This window comes from Calliphora vicina, chromosome 1 (assembly GCF_958450345.1).
Source record: "Calliphora vicina chromosome 1, idCalVici1.1, whole genome shotgun sequence".
NCBI classification, from domain to species: Eukaryota; Metazoa; Arthropoda; class Insecta; order Diptera; family Calliphoridae; genus Calliphora; species Calliphora vicina.
Window position 1 is genome coordinate 148,969,836 of NC_088780.1, and position 27,616 is coordinate 148,997,451.

At 28.0% G+C, this 27,616-nt stretch overlaps 2 protein-coding genes across 3 annotated transcripts in view; one reads left to right on the plus strand and one right to left on the minus strand.

The window, feature by feature from the left end:
• Nucleotides 1-27,616, plus strand: part of spg (dedicator of cytokinesis spg) — an 87,998-nt gene that overhangs the window by 41,361 nt on the left and 19,021 nt on the right. For both annotated transcript variants that reach the window (XM_065516122.1, XM_065516123.1), the window contains exons 2-3: nt 3,958-4,199; nt 4,283-4,431. In XM_065516122.1, coding sequence (XP_065372194.1) covers nt 3,958-4,199; nt 4,283-4,431 — 391 coding nt within the window. The remainder of the gene's footprint in view (nt 1-3,957; nt 4,200-4,282; nt 4,432-27,616) is intronic.
• Inx3 (innexin 3) lies at nt 4,445-13,641 on the minus strand. Its single transcript, XM_065516125.1, has 5 exons — nt 13,358-13,641; nt 7,772-7,980; nt 7,243-7,703; nt 5,634-5,787; nt 4,445-5,565 (listed from the first exon to the last, which is right to left on the minus strand). Exons 1-5 carry the CDS (start codon nt 13,518-13,520, stop codon nt 5,356-5,358), a joined length of 1,197 nt encoding a protein of 398 aa, XP_065372197.1. The 5' UTR covers nt 13,521-13,641; the 3' UTR covers nt 4,445-5,355.

The window sequence follows — 27,616 nt, forward strand, 5'->3', positions numbered from 1 at the left end:
AAATTGTTAAAAAAAAACAAAAATAGAGATGGAAAATCTGTTTTCAAAAAACTCTATTTATTCATTAAAATTGAGCATCATTGTGGCACAATAGGATCACCCTCATATTTTGCATTCAACACACTGCCGAATCCATCAAGACGGCTTGCTTTCGCATAATATTAAGGTTGGTACTTGAATTCGACAACGATGTGTTATGTAGCCACTATTTTTTAACATAATGTTGGATATCGTCATGACTCATGAGCCATTGTATGCCAACGATATATACCTTCTACCCCATTGCTATCTTGACCCATTATTACTGGGGACTTCGCCGATATTTTTAACAGAATAAAAAAAGGCCAATTTGGTAAAATAAATATTTATAATTATTTTAAAGTTGTTTGCCCTTAAATCATCTTTTAAAGAAACCTATGGCATGAAACGTATCAAAATGGGAATTGGATCGGACTCACTCTCGCTAAAGAACCACCAGATATTGTTAAAAATGTTATTGAATAGTTTTGATGAAAGTGGCCAAGTCAGTTATTGAATTTGGGTTGCTTTTCAAGTTTCTGCAGCAAGCTCTTCTTGAATTTGAATTTCGAAAAAATACCAATTTTTGAATTTGAATAACTAATTACCACAATAACTTCAAACCTAACCACGCAGCAACTGTTGCATTATGTGCCATGAATTAAATATTTGCTACAAAATACACATATACACACACACATACCAATCGATTGGTGTATTGAATACTTATACTTGCCACTACATACAAATATTATATCCTCATTCCTTATCGACATATAATGGTCTTTTGTTACATACCATGTTAAAGCCATGTGCCGATGATTCCTTTTGTTTTCAAAGTTCCAATAAAAAAAAAATACAGCAACAACAAAAAATCAAACAATAACTTCTTGCTAACTCTCTTATTGATAATCTCCAAACCCTTCACTTCAATTCACAGTATATTGCCACACTTTAATTGTACTTTACTCTAAAGTACATATTTTTCTTCCTTCTTCTTTTTTTTCAATACTCGTAACAATTTTATCAAGTTGAAATTGCAGTTGAAGTAGTTTTCAAGTACTATTAATAGATTAAATATTTATGGGAGAACCAAAACAAAAATGTATTAAAATACATAAAAGATGTTCATTTTTTTTTTCATTTCAGTTCACATGTTGTATTTAAATATGATTCCCTTGATCTTGGCATTGATTGCTTGGGAATTTAATTGTTTTTCGTAAGAATGTATTTTATTGAAAATCCTAAAGCTAAATCAATAACGTGGAAAAGTTTTTCAAATTATATTATATCCAAATGTGCCTGCATATAGTAAATATGTATAAGATGTACTAAGTATTATAATTTGTTTAAAATATAATGAGGTTTTCATGTTTTAAAACAATTAAGCCAGTGAGAAAATATATAAATGTCAACAAAAATATTATTGAAGTTGAATAATATGAATTTGCTTGATTTTAAAGCTTTACGAGTTTTAGTTGATACAAACAAAAATTTTGTGTCACGTGACTGTGATTAAATTAGATTAAATTTATTTAAGAAAACCTTGTTAGTGATTCGTGAGTAATTAAAATTCAATACCATCACGAATATGTACATTGTGTAAAGAGAACAGATCTTCGCATATATTAAAATTAAAAAGTATCTCTAGAATAAAAAAGTACCATAATGTTCACCTTCTGTGGATTCAAACTCAGGATCATATTCATATGTATAATTGCATGTTTTTAGGTTCATTGTTATATAAATTTAATTAATTACAATTATATGAAACTCATTCAGGATAAAATGTGTCTAAAACAAAATGTTTCTATTACAAAACATTAGTTCTTAAAGGAATACTTGAGATGTTTAATATTAAAAGTTGTAAGGATAACACTCTGCTACAAAATGACACTTTTTGTCAGAACTTGAAAAGCGACCTAATGGGCGTTATTGGCCTAGGTGAGGACATACTAAAACCGTTTTCAAAGATTTTGAAACACCCTCAAAATTTTGAGTTTTTTTGAAAAAACTGTTTTAAGGTAGGTCGTAGTACTTTCATTGGTTAAAGCCCCTCCAGACTCGCATCTGCCCACCCCAGATATTTTTTCTTTATTTTAATTGCTGCCTTATTTTTTACATTTTTTAAGTGTAAGTGTATTGATAATTTTCAATAGCCGAATTCATATTCCTTAATTCATTTCTTTAAATGTATGCTTTACATAGATTGCGAAATTTTAACAATATATAACATAGCTGAAGAGGAAAGTTTGATTTTCTTTTTAGGAAGGGGGTGTACTTGCCCACCCCAGAATAATAGTCTAGATACGCTTATGAGTACTTTAGTACCTCTACGCACACATTTTTGACCGATTTCAAAATTTTAAACAATTATGAATAGACAATGAATTAATCTTTGAAATTATTTAAGTTTTTATAAAAAGTTAAAATTTTTTTTTATTTTCTTCGTCATTTTTCTATGAAAATCAATTTTTTTTATTTATTTTTTAGTTTTAAAGACAATTTTATATAGACATAAACGTGACATTACTTATTAAACTCGGTTTATATTTGCAAAAGTTATTAAACTTTTTCGAAAAAAGTTCAAAAAAATTTACCTTGTAAAATAAAAATTTTACAAATATTCGTTTTTGTATAGTTTTTTGTTTTTTTTTATTCATATGCGCTGGGGTTCCTAATTTTCCGGACTTTTTCCTAAAATACTAAAAAAGGTATTAATGAAAAGTTGAATAACAGTTTTCATCCGATTTGAAAAATTAAAACCATGTCTTGTTAAGAACTAAATTTTTTTATACATTGATATACATTTTTATAAGCTTTCATATCAAAATAATCAATGAAAAGCGACTGAAATCAAAAAAGTTGATAAAAATTTGTTTTGTTTTTAGATATTCTTAACAAAAACAATACTTATAAATTACAAATGTATCAATAAATGCATGTCATTTTAAAGCGTAATCAGTTTTTTTTTTTTTAGAATAACTTCTGAATTTGAGGGTGTTTCTGAACTTTTTTGACACAATTTGTAATGCACTCAGCAGGACTTATAACCCACGTTAGGTCGTTTTCCAAGTTTTTTCCATCGTAGGGGTGGTAAATCTGCTCTACGGAGCCTTGATCGAGTTTGGCTCTGCACAAGTTATCTTGCAAGCAGGTTGGGATAGTTTTGCAGTTTTACAATATATTTATCACGAACTTTCTTGAATTCTTCCTTTACTAATGGCACTTCCTTTACTAATGGCACTTCCAAGTCCCTGTGGATGTTTTCATTTCTTATATACCATGGTGCTCACGTCATGGTCCCCTATAATTGAATTCCATTTGTCCAAATTCGTTTGAAAACGGTCTATATACAGGATGACTTTATATTCAAGGCTTAATTTTTATTGATCACTGTTTATCCAAATAAAGCTAGAGGCTTTTAGTTGACTGACTGCAATTTTCTGTTACTGTTTATATATACAGTGCCATCTTCTAGTAGTTTCATGAATTATCTATCTTCCGGACAAAACTAAAATGTTTTATTTCTATAGATTTTAGCAGCTTTAATGTTAGCAGCTTTAATAGTTAATGCTGCCATACCCACAAACAGACCGTTAAATTCAAATCGTTAATGCAACTCGTAACAATATCTTATAAATGTCGATAACGACTAATTTTTTCACACTATCTAAGTTGGAATTTTAAACATTAGATTAAAATCATCTGAGCGTCCAAAAACCACCACCTTCGTTCTAAAATTAAAAAGCTATTTCGAATCAACTGATGGACAGATACACTGACTGAAGCGTTCGAATTGTTCAACTCAGATAACGTAAAGTTAACTCAAGACAAAGCTTGCTTATAAATTTAATATATCCATAATTTCTTTTTAAAACTTCTATTAAATATTGAAAAAATAGTAAACAAACATAATTTTCATTCTTCTTTTTATAGCTATACACAATTGGCTTGGTGATGTACGTTTTGGTCTTCCTTTAGATGTTGGAGATTCGGTGGAAATCTTGGAAGAATGTCCAAAATGGTTTCGCGGCACCTGTCCACGAAAATCACGAGCTGTGGGATTATTTCCCAAAACTTATATACACATAAAAGACTTATCAAAAATAGATCCAGTGGTAGCCGAATGTACACAGGTGTTAAGAGAATGGTCGGAAATATGGAAGAAACTATTTGTGGTTTGTAGAAACGCGTTTTTCTTCTTTTTTTTCAATTATAAAACATAAATAAGAATTTTTTATATAAAATTTATCATTTTTAGGATCGAGAAACTTATAAATTTCTTACATTACGTAAAGTAATGCTATCGATATTGGAAAGTAGGCGTGAATTGTTGGGAGCCACTTTGACACAAGATCAAACAATAGAACTACAAATGACAGTCGTTTCAAAAATAGACTGGGGCAATAGGTAAGTGAAACTATTATTTGTTTTAATTTTATTATAGTAAAATATTTATTTAAGGAGCATAAAAATGTAGCTTGTTTTCTTTTATAATCACAATACTTTTTGTTTATAAACAAATTTCTAAAATTTTATAAAAAAAAGAAAATTATTACTTAACTAACATTTAGAACATGGAAAATTTGTCTTTTTTATAGTTGATTTTTTTATATAAATTTATAATTTAATAATTTTTTATATATATATGTATTTATGTTTAGGTATATAATCATATACTTTATATGCTTAAAAAATTATAGTAAATTGAAAATTTATTAAAAAATATATATATATTTGTTATATATATTTTAATATTATGTATTTGCAAAAAAAAAAATTACTTGATTTATTTCGAAAAAAAAATATATAAGAAAACTTAATCATAGTGATGGCGGTTTTGTAATAATTATAAAAAATCTATTTTAAATATTGTTGATGGTGGTCAAGTTTTATTAATAATTTAGTTATTATTAAAATATTGTTTTGTCACTCATTAAGGGTTTTATACAAACAAAATTGCACGGATTATACACTTAAACAAATTTAAAATTTTAACATTGAAATATATAAATTTAGATGTTTTTAAAAAAAATTTTGACACAAAACATTTGCTGGACAAAACATTATTGTAATAGTACACATATAATTATACAATAAAAAATTTATTAAAATATATATAATTTTTTAATTTGTTTTAAAATTTTTCTGCCGTAAAATTAGGTTTAAAATAAATGAGAAATCATTTGTTGCATCTATCGTTCTTCCACTCTCTCTAACTCTCTGTCTTTTTTTCAAAGATTGCATTGTGTTTTTTTGTTGTTGTGGTTGTTGTATATTTAAAATAATTTGTTTAATACGTTGACAAATTATTGAAAATCCATATGTATGTATTTATGTTTCGGTTTCTTTGCCAAAGGCTTCTTTACCAAATGTGTCTACCACCTGGGGATATATAGGATTCATGGGATTCATTTCCAATGTGGAAGGAGCCGATGGTGTCCTTGAGCTACCCAAGAGATTGCATAATTCCTGTATCATTTCATTGTAGGATTTTGTATTGACATTCTGTCCCAAGAAATGCAAAAGCAAAAAGTCTCCAATCTATAATGAAACATTTTGTTTAAATTAATAAATCTGTTTGATAGTTTTAAGGGTGATTAAAAAATTACATCCAAACGTCTGATCAAGCTGGCAATTTCCTTATTTCTTCCGGAGCGATAGGCACGCTTGATGATTGTTTCGCGTGTTGTAGGCATGGTAACCATCATGAAGGAGTAAATCAAAGCAACACCGGAAATTACAGACAAAATGATAAACCAGAACCTGTAAGAAGAAATCAAGAGGAAATTAATAAAATAGTACCAATGTTAATTACTTTTATATTAAGCCTTAGCTTAAATTAAATTTGTATAAAAGGCTTCAATTAGTATAAGTGATCGCAACCAATAAAAAGCCAACATTTTTAACACATTGGTCGAAATTTGTTGGACTTTAACTTATTGTAAGTTAGATAATATTGATTTTGTTTATTTTGTGATTACAAAGCTTTAATAATTGCAACACTTCAATATGGTCCTTCCAAATTTTATGGATTTAAACTTATTGTAAATTATATAAAAATAATGACAGTGTGTTTTTACTTTTCTGTGTTTTCAAAGCTTTAATTATTTGAACAAAAATTATTTTAATTGACAGTATAACTATAAGTTAACACATAACCAGACTTTGAGTTTATGGGGATAACAAGGAAATTATATATTCTTATTTTAACTATGTAATATGTTTTCTATTATTATCAGAAATAATACTGTTACTTTAAGAAAAAAAAGTTTAAAAGAAATTCCAAAAAATATTCACGGGACACTTTTCCAGATTTTTAAACTCAACTCTTCATATTTACTTTGTAATTAGGGTTTGAAAAATATCGTTGAAATTAGAAACACTATTTCCCCGGTAATTCCCGGGAAAGTTATTAATTACACAAATATACATATTAATAACCAGAATAATTTTTAATTTATTTGAGATCGAAATTTACATAAAATAATCAATAAATTTGTAATATAAAATCCGATTATAGACGCTTTAAATAAAATATAGTTTATCTAAGAGCAGTTTAATCTTCACTGTAAATTTTCACTTAATATGTGAACTAGACAGACTGAACGATCTATCTGTGTGGTTTTTGGAACCAAATTGTGTGATCTTGTGGGATACCAAAATGGTGTGGTCGGTGGTGTAGTCCAAACGAAATCGTATAGATTCTATTTACCACGTTAACTAACCAAGAGTAATATGTTTGAAATAAATGGCAAAGCAATTAAATCCATAGAGAAACATAGAGCGGAAAATAGAAAAAAAATCAAACAAAAAAATTACTGAAAACAATCACACATACGAGATTTATTTTTGTTTTCACATAGTTTTTTCTACTAATACATTCTCACACTTAGGTTTCTGACAACTGAGTTAGGTCTTTGACAGGAGTGTTTCCTCTCTATGTCTATTCTCTATGATTAAATCGTATATCATATGACATCATAGTGATCACGTCAATTTTATTGAGCTACTAACAGTACATATTTTCTAATGAAAACAAACATTTTCCTAAAATTGTGGGAGACTATTTACATTATAAGAAACATTTTTAGTCAAATTTCCGTAATGTAATTTCATGCAAACAATCATAAGTCTCAATTTGAAACAAAAGTGTTTTGCTCCTAAGTTCAACCCCATTTTAATTAGTCTTAGTTTAGCTTATAATTATAATGTACTCACCACAAGAATATGTAAATTTTCTCATTCAAAATATTCAAAGCCAACACGCACAAAGTGTCGTGTCTCTGTGGAGAACCACCAGGACCAAACTTATGGAAGGTGCATTTCGTCAATCTAGGGAATATCTCAATCATGGGATCGTAACGTTTCTCTTGATCCATATTGGAGAATTTAATGACATCCGTGCCATAGGTCATGAAAGCACCACCCAAAAATTTATCCACCAAGAAAATATTTAGAATAACATTGACAAAATTCAAAGCCTCGCACAAGAAATAGGCAAACGAATAACCGGCATGTGAGTTCAAGCTATCAATCAAATATTTAATAATGCGATGTTGACGATCTTTGCGATAGTCTTCTGGAATAGTAACCATGCCACGCAGACCATCGGTAATCATGCGCATTTTGCCATCCTCAAGATTTTTCCAAATCCAATGGGGTATATAAAACATAAGACCCTAGAAAGAAAGTTAAAGTTAAATTAAATTTTCTGTTTTTTTTTTAATTTGTATTGTTTAAAACTTACCTGGAAAAATAGCACAAATGGCACCCACTGATAATAGCTGTGATATCTTTTCTCTTGACCAAACTCATTGCCCAAACCATGACTGGCCACATCAGTGCCAATTTGCCTGTGCTGTTGTCCCGGTATGGTGAAAGTGTATGTAATCCAGCAGAATGTATTGATAACATGCATGGGTATGGAGCCATCGTTAATGCATGAAATTGGATCACCTTAAATTAAAAATAAAGAATATAAATCAAATTAAATTGTCTATGTTTTACGTGTTTTGTGAATTTCTAGCATAATTGAATAAATTGAGATCAACCTAATTATGTTCTCTCATTGAATTTGCATACACATTTTGCTCATCCATCTATCAGATGCAAACATAAATTTGTTTATTTTATTTATGTAGATGCAAGTAGATGCATAAAAGTTCATTAACATAGATACATACATTTATAAAGTGTTTACACTGTATGTAAAATGAGTTTATATAAATGATTCAATTTTAGTCAATATAAATTATTAAATTAGGTCTAACTGAATTTTAAACCAGTTCTCGTAGCACGAATAGGCTAAAATTTAGCATTCATGCGTTCTCCTGGTGTTAATACAATATCTATTATGTTCGAAAATTCGAAATCATGTTCGAAAAATATTTAAAGCTGGTAAAAAGTCTAAATCATGCTTAAACCTGTTTCGAAATTAAATTCGAAAATTCGAACTTATGTACGACAACTTTAAAAATCTGTTAAAATAATCTCTTAATAAGGAGGATTGTTAAAAATATAATTTTAGTTTCATTTGAGGCCAATTTATTACATAATCCAATTTAGAACTTAAACATTTTGAAAAAAAAAATTCAAAACGTTCATGAATTTTAAATTATTTCCAATGTAGTTTTAGAATATAAGCTTTTTAAGATATGTTTGAAAATTCGAAATATTTAAGGTGCTCTAAAAAGAAGAATATAAACTAAATTTGATAATTTTATTCAATTTCCTTTAAAATGTGCTAGTGTGCACATTGATTTCTTCAATTGTACATACCTAAGTGTATCTAGTTGAACAATATCTTTTTGTTAACACAAAGAAAAACCTTGTTGTTCAAATGCAAAAATCAACGTCATTCAAACCGAGTAACATGAGATTTACACGTATTAAGTTCATATTTAACCATGAATGCACTTTTTTAATAGATACAACAAGTATTGTAGTACATATCTAAAATAAAATAATATTGAGGAGAGTAAAAGCAAAAAAAAAAAAAGGAAAATAATGAAAAGTTTTTGTTTGATATTTTGTTCATTGTACTCTCATACAAAGTTTCAATGTTTCAAATGTGGGTGTGTTCTACTATAGAGCAGAAAGATGATGCACCACTGTATTGTAAATTGTAGCGAGTACTTGAGCGATACTTTTGCAAGTGCCTCAATATTTTGTAATGAAGCATTTTATGTTTGAAAGTACATACTTATACTGGTACTTGTTTGTTGGTTTGTTTTCAATATAGTACTTTTTTGGAGTGTTATAGAAAAAGTTTTGCATTTGTTTGTTACTTCATTTTATTCGGGATTGACTATTAAAAAATAAAACTTTTTATTGTTTTATAAAGTACACTTGTTGTCTTTCTTTGCTCTTCAATTTTGTATTTTATTTTCTTTTGTTGAAGAGAGTTTCATTATCCGTACATTTTTTAATAGGCTTTTTTTATATCTTTTAGTTGATTTGTACGAGTATAAATATTTGTGTTTTCCTTTTTATTATTCATCATTTACCTTAGTCGTTAACAATGAAAGAATTTGGCCGGTTGGTTGTTGGGTAAAACCTTGTCTGCATCGTAATCATGTCTTGGTAAAGAAAAGCATTAAGTAAACAAACAATAAAACTACTGATGCATTATTGATAAGCAATCAGAATTTTAAAAATGTTTTTGGGAGTGTCCAATTTTATGAATTCTGGTGTTGTGTTTACATTTTTTTTCAGAAATTTTGTTGTGTCAAAACTGGTATTTGATGCATGCAGGTTTTCAAAGACTTTCAATCGGTTGGAAATTTGAAATGAAGTTTTGTGGCATTACACATTTGATTACAAATGACTGACTGACTGTTGCTGCAAGATTTTGTTATTATCTAAAAACAAATGTTTAAATCTAACGGTTTTAAACATTTTCGAACTCCAATTAATGTAGAGATATTTAGATATTTATGTATTGAGAACTACACCATTTCCAATTGTATTTCAGAATTTTTTTTAGAAATTTATTTATTATTTTTATTTCAGAAATTTACAATTGAAATTATCCATTTGTATTTCAGAAATTTTCAATTATTCTTCAGATTTTTCTGCTTGTATTTCATTATTTCAAATAATTCCAATTGTATTTCACAATTTTTTAATTATATTTCAGAATTTTTTTTTTATATTTCATAGTTATCCATTTGTATTTCATAAATGTTCAGTTATACTTGAAATTTTATGAATTAAAAAATGTTAGCATTTAAAGGTTTTGTCAATTTATAATCAAGAATTCATTCCATTATGAATTAATTCATAGAATTCTGTGAATTTGATATGTTGGGAATAATTTTATGGTATGATTTGCTACAATACATACAAATAGAAGTTTGAAGTTCTCAAAGGAATTATTACGAATATCACTTCTAATGATATGATATTCGTATATAGAGAAAATAATGGCAATAATACATTTGAATAGGCTTAGATTTCAATTTGTTAACTACCCCGGTTTTTAGCCGAAAAACAAGGTTGCACAAATCTTTAGTAATAACCTCAATTCGAGTTTTAAAAAAGCTATGCCATAGACTATCAACCTAAATTTATATTTTGTATGCCATTTCTACGATTTTTAAACCAAAAAATATGCGAATCTAGCACATTTTTCTTAACACAAACTAAAACATGTTGACAGCAACAAAGTTGCCAATTAAATGTTTACAAACATTTTGAATCAAAACAGATTTTTACCACATGGTAAAACAAAATAGTCATGAATGAAATGTTAAAACAAGAAAAAAACTAATTAATTAAAAAAATACTATTGCCAGCCACTTTTTTCAATATCGTACATCAAAATACCATAAAAAATCTATAAAATGATGATTAATACATTCAATAAATATTTAGTTTTTTGGGCAACTTGCCCAATGTTTTTCCAAAATATTTATAAAAAGAAACAAAACACTTTCCCCACTAAAACACAAAACACTATTTATCTGTCTGTTATGTCTACAAAATTTAATGTTTTCCTTTAAAAAAAAAAACCAAAAATCTCTTAAGTTTTGTGACTGTGATTCATAAATAAATTCATGGAAATTTCATAGAATACTGGGAATTTCATTATTATTCATACAAACAACACTATTTTGTTCGTGCTGTTTGGGAGCTTTGTGGTTTGTCTGAAAATGTACATACATATCAGGCCAAGAAGATTGAAAAGCACAGACATCAAAATGAATTGTTGGTTTACCGAAATAAAACACAGAAACAATAAAAAAGCCATTGACTTTTTTTCTTTATTTTTTTTATCTGTTTCGAATAGGATAGTGTAGTGTGAATGTTTTAATACATATTACAGGTAGATTCAAATTACAATTTAACGTAGTATTGAGGTTAAAAATGTTGTGCACCACAAAACAAAAAGTGATTATTGTTACAAATTTGTTTATTGTTGGATTACTGTTAAATATGAAACTGTCATAATGATGTGTACATAGATATTAAATAAATAAATAAAGCGTGACAAAGTATTTGGGAAATTCCAACAAATATTTATTTGTTCACTATATGACCAAATATGGTGTACGATTTTGAAAAATAAAATTGAGGTTTTAAATCTAGTTTTTGTGGTCCATTATCCTCATTTTTGAAATTTCATTTAACAATTTTTTAAAATTAACTTAATTTTGTGAACCATTTTGTAAATTTTTTATGGCAAAAATATTGCACTTTTTCTGCCCCTTGATATCTTTTTTTTAATGCCACGAGGATAAGAAGTTTTAAATCTAGTTTTTGTGGTCCATTATCCTCATATGAAATTTCATTTCACAATTTTTTTAAAATTAACTTAATTTTGTGAATAATTTTTGTAAATTTTTTATACGAATTTTTTATGGCAAAAATATTGCACTTTTTCTGCCCCTTGATATCTTTTGTTTTTTTTTAAATACCACGAAGGCAATGCTAAATTTTATAAACCCATTATTGTCTTAAAAGTTGAATTCCGAATACATATTAACATATTTATTTGCATTGTTATTAATATGTATATTATCTAGTTCATATGTTGCCCTTTTTCTGCCCTTTGCCTTATATACCCACAACCACAACATATTCAAAGCAAAGAATCGAAAGAATTAATTCTTCGTTCAATTTTAAAAATCAAATTAAATTTTTTCTCTTAAAAATTACATTAAAGAATTCATTATGAATTAATTCCTATGCATAATTCCTTAGTACAGCAAACTTATTGCATTCAATTCCTTGTAGAATTAATTCCTTATTGAATCATTGAAGTCTTCTTTAATTCAAATCCATTACAAAATATCTTAATCAAATTTATTGAATGATTACATTATTCTTCAATTCAAATCTATTACAGAAAGTCTTAAAAAAAGTTGTTCAATTCATTTTGATTAAAAGTAAAATAAAACTGATGGAGGAAAAAAAAAATGTTCTTAGATTTAAATTATCAAACATTTAATCATTCAATGGTTGATAGAATGTTATTATGAATTCATTCAGGGAAGGTTTTTATGGAATTAATTGCTGAAATGTTTAATTCTGAATTAAGATTTTAGTGAATTAATCATAAATTGAATGAATTAATTCGAAGTTCTGATTCAAAGTCACCTATAATGAAAATTTGTAAAATATTTATAGAAAACTTTTTAAACATTTTCTCTAACTATTGTAGAGTACTTTTTTTCTATAACTTGTACATAAATCATATAAATAAAATTTCATATAACTGTGATAAATCTCATATGAATACAGAAAGTTGACAAAGGCAATTATTTAGCACTTTTTACTTAAATAAATTTGATCGCTAAATGTTTAAAATTTCTATTTACAAATAATTCAAACCAAAGAAATTAGTAAATATTGATTTTGTAACCAAAAACATTTAGATTTTCCAAAAAAAAATTAAAAATATGTAAATGTTAAGTAAACAAGATCATTGACTCTATACAATTTAAATAATTTACATATGGTTTCAAATTTTCTGTTTACCAAAGTGTTTATATGCTAAATACATAACAATGCATTTCATATTTGTTAGATAAATTTGTACCAATTTCAACTGGTCAATATGTTTTACCATAAGTGTTAATATGTTAACAATAGCAACAATTTATGGTGAAAGCTATTTACAGCTGTGTAACCGCACTATACGAGTAAATGCATACATACTACGATGTAAACGTTTTGTGTTGTGGTGTTTTGTATGTTGTTAACATTTGTTTAAGAACTCGTGTTATTTAATGAATAAATTAACATTACATTAACAATTGGTTTATTTTTTTTTGTGTGTTTTTTTTGTTTAAATTGTATAGCTTATGTAGTTTATTTGTTAAGTACTTACCAATTAAATTGTTGGCTGTTACTATAATACAGCAAACAAACAATATGGCTGTTGTTATTCTATAATGGCAACGAAATACCATATTATCTATTACGGCTTTGTCCAATAAATATCGTATCTTTATAAAGCCGGATACGGCCGAAACCATACCAAACACCGCCATCTTTGTGGTAAGTGTTTGAGATTTTTCTTTACGTCTCTAATAAATCTATAAAGATCACAATGAATCCTCTCTCCTTGTCGTTTCTTAAGTCTTAAAACTTCTCAGAAGTTGTTTTTTTTTTGTTAAGCTGCAAGTAAAATAAAATAAGAAAAAGTATTTAGTATTTGTTTGCTATAAATTTGATATCTTATGAAAATATCTGTTACAATTATTTATTTATTTCCAAATACATGTGTAAGTTCTATTTTTTGTTTGTTTATTAGTCATATTTCTTTAAAGCTTTCATTATTTTCATTCATTTCATCCCAAGAATGTTATGTTGCAAGTCTGTGTTTGAAAATCTGGGTCTCTGCTTGAATATAATCTGTGTTTTAACACGTAATGCAATACTTAATTATTCTTATCGCTGTAGTATTTTTATTATATTTCAAGTTTTGTTTTCTTAAAGTAAACATTGATGTTTCCCCAGAAAATCAATAGCAATAAAATTTCCCAGCAATAAATTATGAACTTACTTTAGAAATCTTTAAAATATTTTTACTCATCACCCAGCAATACATATTATTAATTGTGACAACCGAATTTGTTGCGAATACAATGATTTGATTGTTAGATAGAACAATTTGTTCCGTTGTAGTAACAGAATAGAATTACGCTTGAAACTTCAAAATTGTTGTTGTCTATAGTGTAATCACAACTGAAAAATTCTGTAGTTAAGACTGAATCATTTGATTGGGAACAAATTCGGTTGTAACAACTAATCTATATGTATCCAAAATAATAAAACTGATTCAATGTTAATGGATGTCAATGGATAAATTACAATAAATTTGCTGGTAACAATTATTTTGTTTCCTATATTAAATAAAGTTTTTTTGAAATTATTATTTATAAACAAATATATTCTCAACATTTTTCTTTTGTTTAGAAATTTCTAAATTTATCTATTGGTCCATTAATTTCTAAACTTTCATTAATCTTAGTAATTTTTTTCCATATCTGTTTCAACTTTTTCCAAAATTTTTTAAACCCACAATATTAAATTTTAAAACGATCATACCATGTCCGTCTGTCTGTTGAAGGATCACTAAGGCATTGGGGAATGGACCTGGGTGATATAATTTTCTAGAAAATTTTACACAAATAGTTTTTACTAGCCATTGGCTTATGTATCCAAAAATTAACAAAATAAGTTGAACTTGAAAAAAGTTTTGGACCAAAATATATGAACAACATTATTCGGGCTTACAAATTTTTTGTTCCCGATAACATCCAGCCAATATATAATATAAATAAAAAATTAAACAAATTGGGTGAACCAGACTATATACTAAATATATATTTTCCATAATATTTAAATGAATGAATCTAGCAAAGTTAAATTTATCACTGATAAATATAATAATAATACAAAATATAAAATTAATCAAATCGAGCGAACCAGTTACATGTTTTTATACAAAATTCTCAAAAATAGGGGCTTGAATTATATATATGGATTGAAAGTACTAAATTATTTTAAAACTCAAGTTCTGTTTAATAAAAATATTAAAAAGCAATAAATATTTTTAATATTATTAAAATTTATCAAGATTGGCCAACGTTTCGAAACAGTAATTTGGATTATTTCGGTAGCGGTATTTTTATTTCGGTAACGGCATTTTAATGATAAAGGTAATTTCATAATGAATTAATTTGTTAATAAAATGTACAAAAATTAAAAATAAATTGACAAAGGTGGTGTTTATTTCATTTTAAAATTTGTGAATAGCGGTAACGGTATTTATGATTATATCGGTGACGGAAGTTGCAACTACTTCAGTACCACTAGCGGTAACGGTAATTGTGCTGATAGGGTATTTTAGGGGTAATGGTAGCAGTTTTGCGGTAACTGTAGCCAACTATGAAATTTAAATATAAAATAAAAAATTTTTGGTCATATTTGTTGCTGGGTTAGAAAACAATCTAAAACCATATACATACATACAACTTTTACAAGTGATTTGTTGGCCTTGTTAGCTATTTCAATTCAATGTTTAAATATTAAAAAATAACCTACATGCACTCTAAAGTCTACACACAATTTATTTTTGTTTTAGAAATCTTACAAATGACAGTTTAAAAGTGAAATATGAATCTTGTAACTCGAATTAAAACTTTTTCATGTTCATATGTACAACATTATAATTTATTTGTAATTAAGGTCAAGGACTAACTAAGATTTAATTGTAGATTCGAGTTACTACTATGCACTATAATTTTTATTTTAAAATCTGTGATATAAAAAAGTTTTGAATATAAATTTAAAAGAGAAAATATTTCAATAAAAAGACCGGTACAATTTGTAGAACTCTTTGTTAAATCACTGATAATTACTTGATAATTCGTAAAAATATGCTTAAAATTAAAAATTACACATCACAGAATTGTAAACAACTGATTGGAACAGTAACTAAACTCAATAGAAAACTAGTATTAATGGAAAAATATTATTCAATAACGCAAATAATAAATAATATTTATTTAACTAAAATGTGGTTTTAAACCATAAAGACACAAAAAAAAAAACACTTGTACTAAGTAGTATGATGTCCACACGTCTGTTTTTAATATTAAAAATTTACAATTCAATAGTATCGAATTTTTGTATATATTCCATTTTTTGAATTTCATCATGTTAATAATTTTTGTCAATATAAATAATTTAAATTTATACATTTATTCCTTGTTTCTTATCTCGAATTGAGAGGTTTCATTTGGTGATTCTCTCTTACTTTAAAAACTCTCTTTTGTTAATTTTAGAATTTTGTATGTATTGGAGGGTATTGGTAGTAATTTATGCTTTACTTTAGGGAGTTTGTTTTGTACATTTTGTTTTCTCTGTTTTAAAACACGCTGTTGCCAGATTTGGCGATTTAGCTCCATTCAAGATATAACTTAAAATATCTAAACCTGAATTTCGTAAAAAACGTTAATAACTTCTTTTTAGTATAGTAGACTTAAATAGGACGCTTAATAGGCTTTTTCTATATTCTAGATTTGAAACCAAAAACGGTCCATTAAGAAGATTTGACGATTTCTCTCAAAATATCCAAACCTGATTTTCGGAACATATCAATCAACATTTGTTTTACTGTTAATAACATCTTTTCAGTACTGCTTTCTAGATTTAAAACCAAAAACGATCCATTAAATATTTAATGATTTCTTTTAAGATTTTATTACATAATAATTATACAAATAACTTAGTGACATTATTGTAGGAAAATCCTAATTAAACTAATTAAGTGTTACTTCATTTCGACCATTTCGAAAAGTAAATTTCACAATTTTGAGGAATTTTATCTGGCATCTATGGATAAAAGGGAGAGAATAAATACAAACACGACAACAAAAGCCACCACAACTAACTTCACCAGGACTGCAAAGAACCAGTACAACTTTAGGTACTTTTTTCAGTACAAACATACAGAATTAATAAATTTAGTACCAAATTTTTGAAACCATTTTTCTATTTCAAGTTATAACGATAGCTCTTAACAAATATTATCCGAAATAATTTCATTTATAAAATATGTAGTACTTTTTACTTAAATACCGGGATATTTTCAGGAAAAAGTTTTTTTCGTTTAAAAACTTCTTAATTTACTTCTAGCCCCGAAACTAAATGTTTAATATAAGACAGACTATCCACATGTGTTCTCAACATGTTTAGTACCAAAAACACAAGGTTCAACTTAAACCAGAAGTACTTTTTTTGGTACCATCCCTGAACTTCACGCACTTTAAACATTATTTTCTTTTTTTATGATTATTTTGTTTGTTTTCTGAGTTTTGGTCTTCTTTATCTGCTTTTTTTTGTTTTTTCCAATATGTATTTTAATTTTATTGCTTTTATTTTCGAAACTGGTTTTAAGGTATTTTTTTCGTTAAGTATGTGACTCTTGTTGCTCTTGGCTTATTTTTTTGTTACTTTAGAGAAGAAAAAAATTAATATACACATAGAAAAATTAATTGAAATTAAAAAAAAAGAGTTTTAGATACTTAATGTGTAGCTACATAAAACATAATTTGTATTCAGTTACAAAACAAATCTCACCTTTATATACTTTTTTTTATTTTATAAATATTTAACTAAATTTGTTTAAGCCATAGAGTAGAAATGAGATAATTTGTGTTTGAGTTAAATTTTAATTATTTTTTTGTTGTTCGTTTAAATCACGTTTTAAAGCATTAAATATTAATTTGCTGCTGTTGTGTTTGTTGATTTTGTTTTGTCTTTTTGCTGTGGACTTTTTTTCGTTTAACGAATGCACTTTTTCATGCACCGTTGCACTTTAAAATACGTTTCCTGTCTACTGTTGCAAATATGTCTGATGCTACTTAAACTGCTGCTGGTTGTACACGTCAGATGACGTTCACAATACTGATGATGGCGTTGCTGGTGCTGCTGCCAGTAGAAATGGTGGTTGCAACCAGAGTGTTGTTTGCCACCGAGTTTCGTTTGCAAATTATTTTCTTTTTTGTTTGTTCTAAATTAAACATTTGCCAAACATATTAAAGCAGCTTTTAATTTGCTATGTGTGTCTGAAGCAGTTCTTTTTTATATTCAAATACAATGTTGGTAGATATTATTATTATATTGTTTATTTTCTTTTATTGCCAAGTAAAATAAATAAAACACACGATCTTTAATGCGAGGTTTACTTGAAGTATACTACCGATCTTCTCGCCGTTTCAACTCGAACTAATGTATAAAAATTTTAAAATTATATTGCTGAACCGCCGATAAAACTAAGTTTTGAAAATAATTTACATCTATGTATGTACTTTACTCTCTTGTACTCTTTTAAAATGCACTCTAAATGCTCTTACATACATTTAAAACTCTCTTACCTGAATCAGTGCTTAAACCTAACCTAAACTCGTTTAATTGCATTTGTGTTTAGGAACTACATACATACTTTAGTATATATTGCATTTTAACAGTTAAACTCATTTTCAATTTTCTTTATGCGATCATCAGTGATATCAAGTGAGTCTCTCTCTCACACGCACACACACACACTCGCCCATGTTTATTTTCTCTGGTCCGATTTTATGTTTAATGTTCGTGCAACTATTGTTTATTTTAAGATAAACTTCATTTTGTTTAAACAACAAAATTCAACAAATACCCTTAATGAAAATTTCAGTTTCTTTTTTGTTTTCAAAAGATTTGTTTAAACTAAAGCGAATGGGGGAAAATAAGAACCGATCCAATAAATCTCATTAATTTCAAATATTAATCTAAACCTGTTGCTACCTGCTCCTTTATTTTATATATATTTTTTCCTTCGTTTTATTTACTTATGATTCCTTTGCCATTTTTTGTATTTTATTTTATAACTCTTGTGTTTGGTCTTTTTTAAACGAGGGTTAATTGAAAAGTTTTATGAAATATATAATTTAATTATCGATAATCACAGGAAACGTGACAAACAAAATTGTATTCAAAATGTAAATCATAAATATGTCAGTAGGGTTTTTTGAATGATTAAAGTTTTGTTAATTCAAATGTAATCGAAATTGAAAAGAAATTTGAAAGATTGATTAAGGTATTTTGTAATGGTTTTGAATTAAAGTGAAATTGAATTATTCAAAAAGGAATAAATTCTATAAATAATCAGTTCTTAAAGGAAGTCCTAAAATATTGATCCTATAAATAAATTAATTCGTAATAAATACTTTAATGGAGACATACAACATTTATTTGATATTGCAAATTGTATTAAAAATTAATTCTTTCAAACCTTTGGATCCAGTCTATCTCACGAATATCACAAACATCCATAGTAAATTGTTACTCATCAATATTGGTAATGATATTCCCTGGATATCAATGGATAAATAAACGATTACTGGAATGGAAAACAAATTATTTATTTCATTTATTGAATGTAACAGGCCAAAGACTGATTACAGGCACAATTCAAACTTAATTATGTATTTCTTATTATTATTATTATTATAATTTTATATAACTGTTAACTATTTCCTAACACAAATATGGGTCTATCTAAACAATAATGTTTAAAATTATATTTTGGTGATAGCAATAAAACTCACAGAGAAAAAAGTATTTTGCTACAATCTAGCAACTCTTAAAGGAAATGATCTCTTCATAAACAACAAATTAAAAGTAGGTATTCCAAGTCAGCCAATTCTTGCAAAATTTGAAAATTCAAATCTAGACGGTTTATTATATTGAATTTTTTTATAGAACAAAATGTAATTCATAAAATCAATTACATATTGATCATTAGTAATTGTTTCTTTTAACCCTGGAGTGAGGGTAGTAAAAGTAATAATTGACATTTACCTCGAAAACTAGACGTGATGTTTGCAACATTTAATCTATGACTCATTACCTATTCATTCCAGCTAACAGTTAAGAGGGTACCAAAATCGTGTAACGCAGTGTTATCTTTCCCACTTTAATTGGACTTATAGGAGCCTAAACCACTGGACCGATCCTCTTAAAATGTTTACTGTATGTTTCTCTATATCTGGAAGGAACGATTTCAAGTGGGCGTGGCACTTCCCATAAAAAGTATATAGTTGTAATGGAATATCTGGTGAACTATAATTGTGAAAGCCGCAAAACTTTGCGGAATTTACTTCGGTACCATTGAAAATGGGCGTGGCACCAACCATATCAAGTAAATAGTTATTTTCAAATATCTGCAGAACTTAATACGAATCAATTTCTCATCAGTGCATGAAGTTTAACCGAAAATGTGACTGATCGGAAGAGGGAGTGCGTACCCTCCCATGCAAAGTAAATAAGTCTTAAAGCTTTGTCCGAATATCTCACATATTATTGTATATAGTTGGATGAAAATGCAGTATTGTATTAGTGGGCGTGGCATCTCCCATACAATGTAAATCCTTAATTTCGAATATCTGAAGAACTATAATCGTAAAAGTATTTAAAATTTGTACGAACTAATTGCTTAACAGTATACGGAGTTTGACTGAAAATTGGAGGGATTGTCACCTATTATACAAAGTAAATTGTTATTCTCCAATATCTCGAGAACTATAAAGTCTTTAAATTAATTTCGTATCAATGCATGAAGTTTAACCAAAAAATGGCTGGGATCGGTACTGAGGTCAGTCCCATACAAAGTAATCAGTTATTTTTAAATATCTTGAGAACTTAATTACGAGATTATTCAAACTTTGTCTGAATAGCTCTCTCATTTTACATATATTTTTTAACTCTAAACTTTTGATTTCATTACGATACTGGTAGCGAAGCTCACCGGGTATTATCTAGTATATAACAAAAATAATTGATGATAATTGTTTATAGTTCAACAAATTTGTTTATTTGGAAATTATTACATTACCATTCTTCCGAAGGAGAACTTAATAAACTACCCTCGCAACAAGATGGTATACATTTTTATTGCTTGTGCTAAACCTGGTTCATTCGCACCATATCCCTGAGGATCATTTAGCGTCGATGATTGATCTAAAACACGTATATTTGCATTTTACTGAGATTGTCATGTATCGTTAGTTAACTTCACTCTGTACGTGTATTAGTGCGCATGCGCTCCAGCAGTGATACACTGAGAAAAAACTACACAACGACTCATGAGATATAAAACCATAAAAAATAAAAAAAAATATGTAATATACTTGTAGCATTATGCTACAAAATTCACAAATTTGTATACGATTATTTGGTCATAAAATCGTATGGTTGGTTTTTCGAAGGGGGGGCCTATAATAAAACAAAACAATTATAAATATTTATATTATACGATTTCAATTTTATGGCTTAACCTACCAAGTTGTCTACCAACATTTCTCGGTTTGGTTTCTTTCTGTCTTAACGACAACCTACGCAAACAAGCATCTTTTCTTATTTCGTTAGTTCAGATACATTCGACTTGTATCGACTGTATTGTATAAATATATTTCTCTTTTTTGGATTTTCTCTAACAAAAGAATGTACGAGTATTTGTTTGACAAAAGATCGTTTAAAATTCTAAATAATTAATCGATATCTTAACATTTTTTTTGTAAAAAAGAAGAAACACTTATTTTTTTAAAAAAAAAAGTCGCTTTATGTTCTATGCGACAAATGTAAGGGAAAAAATAAGAAATTGTGTATTGTGAGAACACAAGTTTTGTGAACTTAAAATTTATGGCTTTATAAAAAACCTGCTTGGCTTTTCATTTTATTTTAAGTTTAAACTTTAGAGTCACAAACAACTGAGACGAGAAAAAACTATAGTATACAACACGTACATAAAACGGCTACAACAAGCAGCAACAAGTATTCTTTTCAGTAACAGCAAACATTAACTCACTGACTGACTGCTGGCCTGACAGGCTAACCGACTGGTTGTCACACTGTTAGTCACATTGTCAGCTATAATTCTGGTCAATATATGCAGATATTGTGCTGGATGTATCTTACGATACATACTGCTTGACTGTGTTGTGTATCTCACTAGTACGTGAATGCTGTCATGAAAGATAAACTCAGTTATTGAAAGAATGCATTCATTTTCCAAAATTTTCTAATTGGTAATTAACCCTCTAACCCGCAAACTTTAAAAACCTAAAAAAAAGTTGTCGAATAATTTTGTTTAGGGTAATTATGACCCAATAAACTCAGAACGGCCATCAGAAACTAATTTGCAAATTAAGTTTAGGAACCAGGTGCAAAAAGGTGAAGAGTGCCTCAGGACATTATTGCCGGTTTAGGTGTAAAAAACAATAATTATGACACGATTTTATTGAAAAACTAATAAAAAAATATTTCGAATAGATCGGGTGAGTAAAAATTAGTAAAATTTTTATTAAAAATAAAATAAAATTTCACGTGCTAAAATTATGACATCACTCACAAAACAGCTGAGAGAACAAAAACTAAAAGTCAGAATGCATTTCGACCTTCGAGGAAAATGTTAATAAATCTGTAACTAAAGTCACAGTTAAATTTAAAAAAAAAATTATTACTATTATAATTGGTATTTTGTTGGTTAAAAAAGTCTTGTTAAAAATTTACTAAAAAAACTCAATATATTTATTTGAATCGAAGGGAAAAACTACAATATTTAGTACTAAATATTCCGTGCTATTTAGAATTAGCTTTTAGTTAACAAAATCCAAAAGTTAACTAAGAAAAGTGTGATATTTCCACTTACGTGATTTGATACATGAATTATCTATGCATCACTGTATTGTGTCTTCGCTAACAAATTGTGTCTTAGCTAAATCTCTTCGAATGCATATACAAATAGGTGATATCAATAGCACAGCATTTCTTGTAAATATAACTAAAAAATAAAAAAAATTTAGGACCTCTTTACAAAACAAAATGTCTACTGATTGGGCCTTTCATATTCGCAGATTGATTGTCATTTTGACGATTTTTTACCTCATTTACCTTATGAGATCTCAAATCAAAGCATTTCAAACGGTTCGAAAGCCATTGGAAAAACCGGACAAACTTATTTATCAAGTTTAATTGAGGCTCCTTTTAATTCACAATATTATGATTAAAGTATTTAAAGGTCTGCTCTATATGTAGTAACATAGTACTGCTATCTACATAATCTCACATATTTCTTTCTGTTTGCCATGACACAGACACAATGAGACGGATCTTTGAACAATTTTTTTTTTATATTTCTACCAGCACAAAATACAACACCGTCCCTTTAAAGTACTCATAGTCTACACTGCCACAATTTTCTTGTAATCCACAAAACTTTCTGGAAAATATTTTTCCAGCTACATCCGCACAATTATTTTGCATACATTATAAATGAATGTACATTTTTATGTCTGTAAAATTTGTTCTATAAGTTGTTAAATTAGTTTTATTTATTTTAAAAATTAAACCTTATGTATTTATTTAAATTTTCAGTTAACATCAAATAAACTGTTTTAACATTATCACAAATCTGATTTAAATGAATCACTTATAATTATAACGAAATTTTAAAGCCTGCAGCTAGTTTACAATTATATATGTTATACATTTAAGTCAGTGGTTGGCATAAAGATAACGTGGTATATGGATTATAATAACCTGTTATGCGCTTTCTTTCTCTGATGTTTTTTATAATTTTTATGAAGTTTGTTGATATTGGTGTTATTTACAGGTAAATAAACGATCATATTCCGATCCTGGTGGATATGAGTGCCGATTACTGATTTAAATACAGATTAGACAGTTTTATTTTTTAGATTTGTAAACTAATTACAGTTATTTGTAAACACAATGTCGTGTTAATATTAAATATGGAGATTAATTGCTCTATATCTGCTTTCAGTTTGCATTAAGGTTGTTCACGGTTGCCTGGTTATCAGGTTATCTGATTATAAAATTAAAAATAACCTCTGTGCACCGTGAACACCCCTTTAAGTTGGTTATTTTTAATATTGAAATTTAGTTTATTGAATGTATGTAATTTGATCTTCATTAGACGCAAATTTTAAATGTTTTCACAGGCTTACAGGAACTGGCCTAATTCAGCAGTAAATCGGTGACTTTTCTCAGACATTTGGTGAGTTCCGCCAACGAATTTACTTCAATAAGTTTCATATTGTGGGTAGCCCAGGAAGCTATCACGATTCCAAAGTATTTATTTAGTGGGGAAGAATGGATTACAACTGATTCCGCATTCCAATCTCATTTTCGTTTTAGTTTTTCATTACAAAACTAAAAATAGAATAAACATGAAATAAAAATACAAACAAATAAATAAAATTTAAATAAATTTTTATTATTTTCCAACACTAGAAATAAGCAGATAACCACATAAGCTGTAAACATAGGAATGGGCTGCTTATATTTTTCAATGAATTTTTGTTGTTGTTGAAATAACTAAATAAGCACATAACCCGATAACCAGACAACCGTGAACAACCTTATTATAAAATGGGAAAGTTAAATTTTCTCTGGTTGATATTTCATTATATCTATGAAAGTACACAAATCGAGAGTGTATTATATTTATTTATTTATCATGTATACAAGAATTTCGTAACTGACATGAAATTATGGTGATCATTCTTCCGGCCATTCTCCAAGTATGAAAAAAATTCGTTTGTTTAGAGAGTAAAAACTCTGAAAAAAGTTCAGATAGGATCAGAATTGTCTTTGGTTGATATTTGAAAGACATGCAATTTTGGTCCCGGAAATTCGAGTGTTTAGAGAGTAAAATCTCGATAAAAAACAGATCAGAATAATCATAAACGTCATGTGAAAGAAATTCGAATGTTTGGAGAGTAAAAACACCAAAAAATTATCTTTTATGTTCAGAATTGTCTTTGGTTGATATTTCAATGACATGAAATTTTTGGAATTCGAATGTTTAGAAAGTAAAAACTCTAAAAAAAGGTCAGATCAGAATATACATTCAATTCGGCTCTGGTCCTTCCGGCCACAAGCCAAGTATGAAGGAAATGCGAATGTTTAGAGAATAAAAAAACTAGATTGTTTATATACAAACATGAGATTTTGGACCTGGTCCTTCCGGAAACTCGACAAGTATGAAGGAAATTCAAATGTTTAGAGAGTAAAAACTTCAAAAAATATTAGATCACAATATACATGACATTTTGGCACTGGTCCTTTCGGCAACCAGCTAAGTATGAAGAAAATTCGAACTTTAAAAAAAGATCAGATAATATCAGAATTGTCTTTGGTTGATATTTCAATAACATGATATTTTGTGCCCCTTCATCCCGGCCACCCGCCTGTTATGAATGAAGTGATTAACTGAATGACTGAATAGTTATGAAGACATGAACTTTGTACCCTAGTCTTCTTGCCCAATATTACCATTACTATTACCATTTAGATTGTTTAAATATAAACCATTTTACTCTAAAAGAATTACCGATATTAGTATCAGCTTTTGGTACGTTTTTGATCTAAATTAAAAAAGAAACAATCTATTAGAATTTCTAGCACAATTGCTAATGGTATTATTAGAGCTATTAGTTGTCTAATGAAATGAATCTAACATTGAAAGTTAATTAATGGTTTGTTAATAAAGAATCATTCAAGTTTAGACATATACTCCTGGCTGGTAATCTCGAAAAGGACGTCTTACTGGTAATTTTTTTATTTTATAATACTTTTTTAACGGAAACTTAACAACATATATTCCTGTCAAAAATTAGATAAAGATTCTTTTTTTCTTTTAACCATTTCGGGACTACTGGGATTACATGTCCCAGCAATTTTCAAATGCAATTTCTTATCTAAATAACACCTAAACCATGTTTAAGAGTTCAATAATAATATTTGAATAAAAACATTACGGTACATGTCAGCGTATTCATGCAGCTTGAAAATGAATTTCATAACATTGCTGAAATTTGAGCAGTTTGGAAGTCGGCCGCGCAATAGTATAGAAAAAATATAGAGGAAAATAAATCCGTAACTTCTAAACGCTTAGTCCAATTGCGCAAAGAAGAAGTCTTGTCGAGTTCTAGTATTGAGTTTGGTCCTCATGGACCCACAAGGCGCGCGAGCAGGGGATCCCAAAGTAGGTCACTTGTTTGGATTCCGATTTCAAAAAAATTAAAAATAAAGAATCTCCTCGTCAAGCACTATAAAAAAACCTTATCGTATCTATCAATTATCTCTTATAGCCTAGGGGATATTCGTATTTGAAAATTAAATTTTCAAAATTTTTACCCACCTTGCTCCAGTTTTTTGATATCAGAAGGTCCAAATATTTCAGCATTTTTATTTTATTAGACCAGTATGCCAGTAGAGCATCCTGGTCTTTACTTGGTATCGAAAAGTGTACAAAGATGATATAACAGGTGGCGCAAAAGTAAACTTCCGATGTTTTTGGCTGTAATTAACAAAAAAATGAAAAACTTTGATTCTTCTTGTGGATTATTTTTATTTGGTCTTTTAATTTTTTTTACATCAAGTCGAGAATATGATGTCATGTAAATGGCCGCCGCCACTGACCAGAAGTGACATTAGGGGCAAAATTTATAGCATTTTCTGATAGGAGGATTACTTTTGCGCCACCTTGTATATGCTCAGGCTGCAACAACGCTTTGTGTTACTAGTGTTTTGGACCATTCCACAAATTAAATCGATAATTACATTTATAAAATGCTATAAATAAGCAAATAAATGTGTATTTTCATCTAAATTTAATAATATTCTGATGTTTTATTAATTTTTAATGTCGAATCACCCATCAAGAACACTGATTGAGATTATATGTCCCACTTAAAATGCTTATTGGGATTATATGTCCCAGGATAAAAGGACAATTTCAGGATTTCTGAGTATGCAGAACATAAAATTTGTTCCCCATCTTTTAGAATATGCAAAAATTTCTACCATATATATTTTGGTTCTCAAAATAAAACTCCGTCCCGAAAGGGTTAATGGTATCTTTTAAAAGCTAGCAAATGCCTCAGGGTGAGGTAACAATCCAATTACTGTGGACTCATTGCTACTTTTTGTTCTTTCCGTGGATATTTCCTAATTTCCAAGACATTTTCCATTCTCGGGAAACCATGAGTTTAGAATGTTCTTGATTTAAAAAAATTATCATTAAAAATCTATATTAAATGTTGGTCCTATTGATTATCGAGTTTTTATAATCCAAAAATTGCATTTTCATGATCTTATCAAATAGCTGTGGACTGTCTAAATACTATCAAATCTGTTTTAAAACACCTATATTGTTATTGTTACAACCGAATTAAATCTGCTTATTCCCCGATTGTAAAAAACCTTTAAAAGTTATTAAATCATCAGAACTTTATTTGAAAAATGTTGACCAAATGTAGAGTATCTTAATACAAATACTAAAAAGTAACGAATTTTATATAACAAACGTTTTAACGTTGCATTTTTTATTATTACTTCCATTTAAAGAAGCTTGTTACCATGGCCTTTTTTACATATGATTCCAAACTGTGATACAACATTCACAAAGTGAAAAAAATTAAAAAAAAAAAAAAAAGGAAAGAGAAAAAACGCAAGGGTGCAGCAGCTCCACTCCACTATATAGCATTGCATTATTTATAAAAGATATGAC

Excerpts from the sequence above, each read along its gene's own strand:
- Inx3 (XM_065516125.1), bottom strand. The coding sequence starts at position 13,520 with ATGGCGGTGTTTGGTATGGTTTCGGCCGTATCCGGCTTTATAAAGATA. Across the intron at positions 7,981-13,357 it reads AACAGCCAACAATTTAATTG|GTGATCCAATTTCATGCATT; the intron begins GTAAGTACTTAA and ends TTTTAATTTAAG. Across the intron at positions 5,788-7,242 it reads AAAATTTACATATTCTTGTG|GTTCTGGTTTATCATTTTGT; the intron begins GTGAGTACATTA and ends TTCTTCTTACAG.